Here is an 8,852-nt window from a genome sequence, read left to right as displayed (position 1 = left end):
AATATATACAATACATGTCGAGTCTACTAAACTCGGTTGTCAAATGTTAGGAGAAATAAATTAGATTGGTTTTATTTATAGGTAGTGAGTTTCAGAAACAATTGCCAGCACTAAATTTTTTTCCAGATTAAATTAATAATAACCCAAAATATATCAATCACATCAGTGTTTAATAGATTTCTTACACATAAAGCAGTGAGGACATTCTTATTTACAAAAGAAAAGGAAAAAATATAAATATATAGGATCTCTGAAGATTTATAATTAGATTGATATAATAACAGTTGATATTATAGGTAAGTGACTTAACCCACCAAACACTACTTGACTCCTGTTTAGTTCAAGTGAGGTCACTTCAAATTAAATCTAACTCCAACCTCATCCCTATTCTAGTAAACAATTAAATAAAGCTATTAACTTTCGGTTTAGTGCCAGCACAAGATATGGCCGTTTACCGACAAAACAGTTGATTCAGGTACAATGTTGGTATGAATTCCAAAATATACCAAAATATGCCTTTTCTATATTTCATTTCATTTTAACTCCTTTCAGTCAGGTCTCCAGACAGGCTAAATTTGTGAAGTTATGGTTCAATTTAGCACATTCATGTTTCAGAAACAATCATAAAATAAATAACACAAAAGAAGAAAAGAAAACATTTAGAGATAGAAAAATTCGAACCTCAGACAAGTTCCTATGGTACCGAGAGTGTAAGCCCTGAGATGGGGCCCACGCAGGACCTCCAACAGGTGGACTAACTGACAAGCTGGCACCACCCCTCTCTCTGACGAATTCGTATCCTCTGAGATATCTCAAACTTTGCGTGACTTTATGGAAAATCCCAACCGTTTAAATACGTTCTGCACGAATCTCAAAGCACACATAATACTGACCCCCTACATCAACCCCGAATAGGCACCGGACACGTCAGTCACGCAAAAGTTGAGATATCTCAGAGGATATGCACTCCTCTCTGACAGAGGAACTACTACTCACTATCCTTTCTCTCTCCTCATCCCAATTCACAGACGAGCTGGCCCCACCATGGACCGGCCGGTGCCCCCCACTTGTAACAAACTCCCCTATCGGAGGCAAAGGGGTAAACTCGGTAAAACCACTTTCCAAATCAATCGGACTGGAGGCAGTCCCTACCCTTGAACTTGATGCTCCATTGCGAGGGAATTGATGTGTTGGTACTGATACCGGCGGTGGTACATGACCCGGCCCAAAACCGAATACCGGAGGATCGAGATGCATTAAAGTCGACCATGCATTAGGATTCTGTAGACCAGGTGCACCTAAATTCTGGTGCAAATTGGGCCCAACAGTCGGACCAGTTCTTATCCTGAAACTCCTCCGCGGGTTACCAGCAACTCCACTTGCAGTAACTGGAATTCTGAAGCCAGGAAATGGTTCTTCTTCTGGATTTAGGTAATTCAATGGCAAAGATGGTGTATTCGTACCAGTAGTAATCGAACCAGGATTAGGGTTTTGGTACAGGTGATAACTAGAGGAAGAGGATGAGTAAGCACCGGAACCATGCAAATGTGAATTACTCGTGCTTCCACTTGCCGAAGTCTGACCGTGGGCCCCAGTCTCTATATTCTTCCTTTTACATGCTAGTCTCCTTCCATCTAATGGACTATTACCGGGTCCGGTATCCATGTCCTCGTCCAAACCCATCCCAAGTCCACTTGCCAAGTTGTTCAAACTCAGTGAACCTGAACCTGACCCGAAAAACGAGTCGTGGCCATGACCGTGACTATGCGGGTAGAGCGTCAGCTCTGACGTGTTAGAATTTTGCACCTGAGATAGCATATCAGACTCTGATAATCAGAGTATGTGTAAGATGATTTTTGGGCCGCTTTTTCACGGAAAACAGATCCAAATTTAAATTTTGAATCCTATTTCATTTACTCTTATTGTTATACTGATTTGTACTGCAGTGGTCTTGTGTCATGAATCTTATTGTTATTATTTATTTTTCTGAGGGAGAGGAGAAAAATGAAAAAAATGATTATAAAACAAATAAAAATTTACCTAATTATCTTGTGAGGAAGGAAATTATGTTTATCTTTGACAGAAAAAAATTATGCTGCTATACGTTTTGTTCAATTTAATGTTATGATTTTGTCCACAATTATATTTGTTCATTATGTATTGTTGTGTTAAATAATCAAGACTCAATTAGGTTTTGTTTTTATAATAAATAACTAATGTTAATTTGTTCCAGTGACTAGGATAATATATTCTGTTGTTGTGGGACAGTTAATTATATTTGTATCTAAAAAAATATTAGAGTTATGAAAAATAAAAACACAGTGCACTTTTAAAATTAATAATAAAATATAGTATTTTCTTAGTTTACATAAATGAATTAAAAAATTTATTTGATATCACTGCAATTCACAAAAAATATATACACATACTTTTCGCATAGATCTTATTTACGCAAACTTCACATCCATTATATTAAAAATAAGAAACGCATTTTTTTTCCTTCTTAACTTTGAAATTTTTCCATTTGTTTTTCTAAGGATCGAAAATATTTAAAAGAGTTTATATCATGTAATTCCATATTCAACAGAACAACAGAATCTATAGCATGGAAAATAATATAAAAAATAAACAAGAGTAGCTACTAAACTCCATTTTGACACCCAAATATGCAAAAGGAGAACCAAAGAAAATGACAAATAAAAAATTAAGAAGGCAAGCCCAGACCAAAGAATTACAAAAAGGGAATAATAAAGCAGAATAAATAATTGAAAAAAAAAATATAACCTTTCTTGTGCCGTTCTCAAGCTTTGGCTCCTTTTGAATGCAAAATCTACAAAAAGCAAACAGAAAGCTGGCAAATTTAAGTTATGGAACCTTTTGCATATACGTTGCTTTACATAATCCTTCTTATAGCATAACTGAACACAGGACTATGAAATTCAAATGCATGGAAATTCGGGTGATTTCTTCGTAGGAATTAATATATGGTACATACTAAGTCCCGTACCAGACAAATTCAAATTATTAATGGTACATACTCTGTGGGGTATCAAAAGATTTGTTGATTATTACAATCAAATAAAGCATAAAATAAAAAGTAAAAAAGTTTGTCTTGTATGGGGACCTGAGGGGTATACCAGTAAAACTTTGCATGGTTTCTATTAATGCAAATCGGTGGGAATGATTATACCCAGATTACCCTAGAAGTATCATCGGCATTTTATGAATATGACCAATGAATGAGAAATACAAATAGAATACATGAAATGATAAATCTAGTTACACCAAGCAGAGGAATAACATACCTGAACGAAAAAATAACTATGCCAACATCAGGTTTCATCTGAACTTGCATTGACATTGGTGGTGAAACTGAATGGTGTCTTCTGGTATGTCACATGGAGCGAATCATCCTCTGTCTCAAACTTCACCTTGGAAATGTGTTTGAATTTGTGCCATTCAGAACCACTATCTCCTTGGTTTGCAATCTTCAGCAGCAGCTCCTCATTACACCCAATTATTAGCTTATGTGTCATTATGGTTGTCAAGTAATCTGGTAGGAATTTCATTGCATAATCAAATAACACCATGGACCGTAAAGCTTTGGGGTTCATTACATCATTTAAATTTGGGCAGTGTTTGATTTTAATGTGTGAGATGCTGGGCAAATTTGAAATCCTAGTCAAGTTTGGATTTCTAGAAAGCCGAATATCTTTGATTGAAGGGATATTCTCTACGGTTATCAGCTTATCAGCACCTTTAATTTTTAGGAACTCCAAAGAAATAGCATAGAGCAAAAGACCCTCCGGAAGAGATCTAAATTGGGGACAATCCTCAATATATAATTTCTTCAGCTTTGGCATGGCTGGCTGTCCCTTATTCCACTGCCACTCTTTCCAATTGGGCATCTCTAGAAAGGCTAGTTCATTTAGTTTGGGAAATGCCGATCTAGCAGACCAACTTATTGTATGAACTATTGGATCTCTGCTTTTGGTATCTCCCTGCATGAACTCTTCTCCCACCCTCTCAACTGAATATGCACCTTTTATATGAAGTGTATGCAAATTGGGGAGTTGGCCTAACATGGGAAGCACCTCAAAGCAAGCACAATCATTAATTATAATATCTCGCAAGTTGGGAAGGCCTGCTCCCAAACTCAACCAATTAGGAAGGCATCTACCAAAATAACTTCCAATCACAATCATATTTAGAGAACGTGGAGGACAAAGTTCATTTAAAACATCTTCTGTTGATCTCTTCTTCTCATCAGTTTGGGCAAGTTGTTCTTCTGGGCTCAACGAGGTGTACTCAAGGATTAATCCTACCAATATATTTTTGCTTCTAAGGTTAGCTCTTTCTGCTATGTTCCTATCAGATATTCTCTCTAAGCCCACTAATCCAAGTTGAACGAGTTTTGATAAAAATTCTAAACGATCTAAGCTACTGAATCCCTCCAAACTATTCTTGTATGGCACAAAGCCAAATAGATGGGATAGATTTTCTAGATTATTTAATTCCATTGGAATTGCCTCAACCTTCGTACCTTGAAAATTAAGAAACCTTAGTTCCCGTAGATTACCAAAGCTTGGGGGGACATGTGACAACTCTTCACAGCCAGAACAATCAAAATATACTAAATTTCTCAGATTTCCTATGGAATTTGGAATATTTACTAACTTTGTCTTACTGACATCTAAGTATCTCAGATGCACAAGGTCACACAAAGAATCTGGCAGGCTTGACAAATTGGATTCGGAAAAACCGAGATCAATTGTGCGGAGGTTTGAAAAGGCTTTACACAGAACATCAAGTGCAATTCCAGATTGAAAATAAATCAATGTTCTCAATCCTTTTTCCTTTTTAATTAGTTCAATGTTTACCTCATTTCCTTCTATTGAAAGCCTTCGTACTTTCATGGAGCTATCTGACCTAGATACAACTTGTCCCCCCCGTAGTAGACAGTTCTCTTCTTTTCCTAATTGACAGGCGAAAGACCACAAAATGTCATGCATTTTGCATTCTTCATGATTATGGTATGCACCGGTATCTTCAAAAATATTGCGCTGCAGTAATTCTGTATAATACTCATTTCCCAACTCCCAAAAATCTTCCTTATCATGTAAAAATCCTTCTGCTAGCCACCTATAGATTAAATCGGTTTTGAAAAACTTAAAATCTTCTGGAAAGAGGGAGCAAAGGATGAAACACTGCTTCAAAGGTGGTGGAAGGTCCTCGTAGCTCAAATAGATCGTCCGATGGACATCTCCCGGGAGCTCATTCATAGACCACACGTTGCTTCTAAGAATTGCCTGCCAATTTTCTCTCAAATTACCCTTTGCGCAAAGTACACCACCTATGCTTTTGATGAAAAGGGGTAGACCATCGCATTTTTCAACAATTTGCATCCCGATTTCCCGGTGATCTTCAATCTCAATCTCATTCCCATTTGGAAGCACCTATCATATAATTATATTAACTTGAAGTTAGTTACTTTGAATGCTATAACTGAAGTCTTCAAAATTAATGCCCAGTGTATTAAAAAATTTAGAGTATAAAGATTAAAGAATATAGATCAAAATTACGCAACTAATTGTGATACATTTAAAACACTACATAGAACACATTAAAATGTGGTCGGAAGTAGAGTATAGCTGAGTGTAAACAAAGGGAAACATTACAGCTGATATTATTATCAGCCTTACCAGAGAAACATAGCAAAACCAGCTTAAGACATACTATTAGTTTGGCTCACCTTAACTGCGCTATGTATTTTGTATAGTTCTAGAAGTCAAAGGCATGTGAGAAAGTATGGTCTGAACTCTGAAGTCATTTTATTTTATTATTATAAATGTACTCTGTTTGATGAACGCTACGAGTTTTTTTTTTTTTTTTTTTTTAAATCAGTGGTACCTCTGCAAATAAAAATCCTAAAGTCAACTTCTAAAATAAAATTCAAAATCAAATTAAGGTCAGTTATTCAAAATAAAGTTCTCACCCAAGAAACACTAATATCCAGAGGATGCAATATTACGCCGGGGTGTGTTTGAATCAAATGGTTGAGACAAGGGATCATGTATATATTGCAGAAATTTTTGGAGAAAGTTGTGTGGAGAACTCAGCATACCAGTACCAATTACTGGTACAAAGACTGTCCAGCAAGGCAAGGTACTCACAACAAACAATTGTTTCAAGAGGGGCATCGGGCTATATGTTGTGAGAGAAATAGGCATTTTTTCTCAAATGAATTCAAACCGGCAGCACTGCTGGCACGAGAGACAGCAGCACAAATACATCAGTAGTTGGAACTGCCATGAGAGGAAGGAACAGCTACTCGTCAGTAAATTATCTCCTTGTTAATTTAGTGGCGATGTATATATTTTAGTTAATTTAACTGCTACTAGCTACAAACTTGTACAGAATTTTTTTTTATTAATACAAAATGTTGGAGAGCTTCTAGCTCACTGAATGTAGGGCCGAATAATTGCAATTATAGTTTTGTGAGAGAGGACGACAAACATTACATTATTTTTCTTTTATTTTTATTCAAGGACCCTTCTTCCCACCTTCTCTCCCCCACGAACTTAAAAAATGCTATTTTTGATTGTACAAAAGGAAAGAAGAAAAGATGTGATGTGACATGACTGTCACATTGTGACTTGGTCGTCATGTCACAGTACTTGACTAAATTTAAGTTTACTTGACATGACTAAAATGGTGGAGAAAAGTCACCTCATGTTATTAAAATTTAATTTTATGTGACGTGATTAAAATGGTGGATGACAATTACATGTGGTCACACTGCGATGCTGTGACTATTCAGGTGATGTGATTGATCATGTTTAATTATTATTTTCATGTTTAAACAAGTTCAAAAAATAATAACAAAATATATAAAAAATATAAAAAATATATAAGAATTGTTATAAAATAAATTATAATTAAAAAATAATGTTGAGAAAATTTGTCACATAACGCGTCACAAGATGTAACTGGGTCAATTTGCATGACATTACATGACTAAGATAGTAGAGAACAGTCACGTCATACGACACATAGGCCATGACATTACTTATAATAGCATGATTAATTTTCTTTTCTATTTGACTGCATTTGTTTTCCATCAAGTATTTTTAAATTAGCACACATTAATATTAATTCATACTAAGGAGATCTTATGCAACTTATGAACAAAATAGAGGTCGAAAACATAAGATAATAGAGAATATCGAGGCAAGTTAACATCTAATATTAATTTAAAATTATGTGAATTTATAAAGTACCATATTAGTTTTCAGCAATACCTGTTTAATTAATAAGGACCATCCATCGTCGTTGGATAACTTCTCCACTCGATGTGATTTTGTTGCTCTCATTTTATTTGCAACTCTTTCATCTCGAGTGGTAATAAGTAACCTACTCCCATGTGCTCCTCTACTCATGGGAGCTCGCAACAGGTCGTCCCAAACTGCTTGGCTCTCTTCCCAAACATCATCGAGAATAAGAAGTATTTTTTTCCCCTTGACGAGACTTTCGAGTTGAAGCACCAACACTGATCTTTCATTGGTGCTAGTAGGCTCTTCTCCTGCCTGTTGGATCACAGATTTCAACACTTCTACTCCTTTAACCTCCTTTGAGACACATTTCCAAATTTTTAACGGAAATTCATCCCCAATTCTCTGATCATTGAAAATCTTTTTTGCTAGAGTACTCTTTCCAATTCCTCCCATACCTATTATAGCAACAACACAAACATTTTCTCTCACATTCTTCTCTTCTTCTGTTAGCCAGTTTACTAGCATCTCTGTATCTTCTTCAATCTTTTCTCCCACAATATCATCTCCCACAATCAAGGGATCAGTCTTTCTACTAATGATCGAGTCCACTCGATCAGGAGGCCCAGGATAGATTTGTGATTGGGTCAAACCCAGATCAGCCTTTCTCTTGGCAATCTGCTCTAATCTCGAATTTATATCCTTCATTTTAGAACCCATCTCATGAGAAAAGAATGGGTTGCAGAAGCAAGACAGCAAAGGAAAGCCACATCGAGCATTCGAAGAGGAATACGAACTGGAGCCGTCACGGCGCTCCTTTGCCTTGATCTGACAGAGGTCGATGATGTCATCGGCATCATACATGACATCTTTGAGCTGCTTGAGCCAGTGTTCAATGGTCCTGTCATTGCTCTGCTTCCTCTCTGCATCAGCAAGGACACACTGAATGTCACGAACAGTCTCACCAAGCTTCTCAATCTGACCAGGGATGCCAAGCAGCATGCCCACCTCATCGGTCACCATTTGCATGAGAAATTCGCTAAACTTTGAAAGGAAGGCATCGAGTATCATTGCCATGTTTGCTTGAATGAGAGATGAAGGTAGTGCTCAGAGGAAGGGAGATTGGAATTAATGGGGAAAGTTGGATAATGGAGTAATTTGGAAGTATATAGTTGGTACTTGGTAGCGGGGATGAGCTGGGCAAGGAATAAAATTATATAGCATCGATTCTTTGGCACATGTGAAGGCAATCAGGTCTGAATTATTCATTTTCTTGACCAATGCTATTTGAGTAGCTTTCCTGCATCAGTATAAAAGAAAATCAGATAAGTTTACGCTGAGCGATATATATGACGTAGACCAGCTTTAATATATCGAAGAAGTAATTAAAAAAAAATTAGTCTACTTTTGAGAAGTAGCTAAGCCAGTATGGAAATTTACAGCCTAAGGGCCGGTACGAACCCTGGCCAGAGTTTAGGCAGAGACGGTCCACCTTGAGTCGGGACAATATCTTGCGACTCATGGGCCACAATGAACCACATTGACCCGTTGGAAAGTTAGACCATAGAGTAGAAGTTACAG

General features: G+C 36.7%; 1 protein-coding gene across 2 annotated transcripts; it reads right to left on the bottom strand.

The window, feature by feature from the left end:
* Positions 1-1,749: 1,749 nt before the first annotated feature.
* On the bottom strand, positions 1,750-8,489 carry LOC144546411 (putative disease resistance protein RGA3). 2 transcript variants are annotated; one of them, XR_013508768.1, is made up of 4 exons: positions 7,302-8,489; positions 3,306-5,456; positions 2,785-2,830; positions 1,750-1,806 (listed from the first exon to the last, which is right to left on the bottom strand). XR_013508768.1 is itself a non-coding variant. In XM_078294947.1 (3 exons), the coding sequence occupies exons 1-2, from the start codon at positions 8,346-8,348 to the stop codon at positions 3,333-3,335; spliced, it is 3,171 nt and encodes a 1,056-aa protein (XP_078151073.1). In that variant the 5' UTR covers positions 8,349-8,448; the 3' UTR covers positions 2,733-2,830; positions 3,306-3,332. The 2 variants fall into 2 exon arrangements, 1 of the variants encoding a protein (XP_078151073.1); XM_078294947.1 differs by lacking the exon at positions 1,750-1,806 and having other exon boundaries at positions 2,733-2,830; positions 7,302-8,448.
* Positions 8,490-8,852: the final 363 nt, after the last annotated feature.

This window comes from Carex rostrata, chromosome 29, assembly GCF_964058835.1.
Source record: "Carex rostrata chromosome 29, lpCarRost1.2, whole genome shotgun sequence".
Classification (NCBI taxonomy): Eukaryota; Viridiplantae; Streptophyta; class Magnoliopsida; order Poales; family Cyperaceae; genus Carex; species Carex rostrata.
Note: the sequence above shows the minus strand (reverse complement) of the source record. Positions and strands in the feature narration are given on the sequence as shown.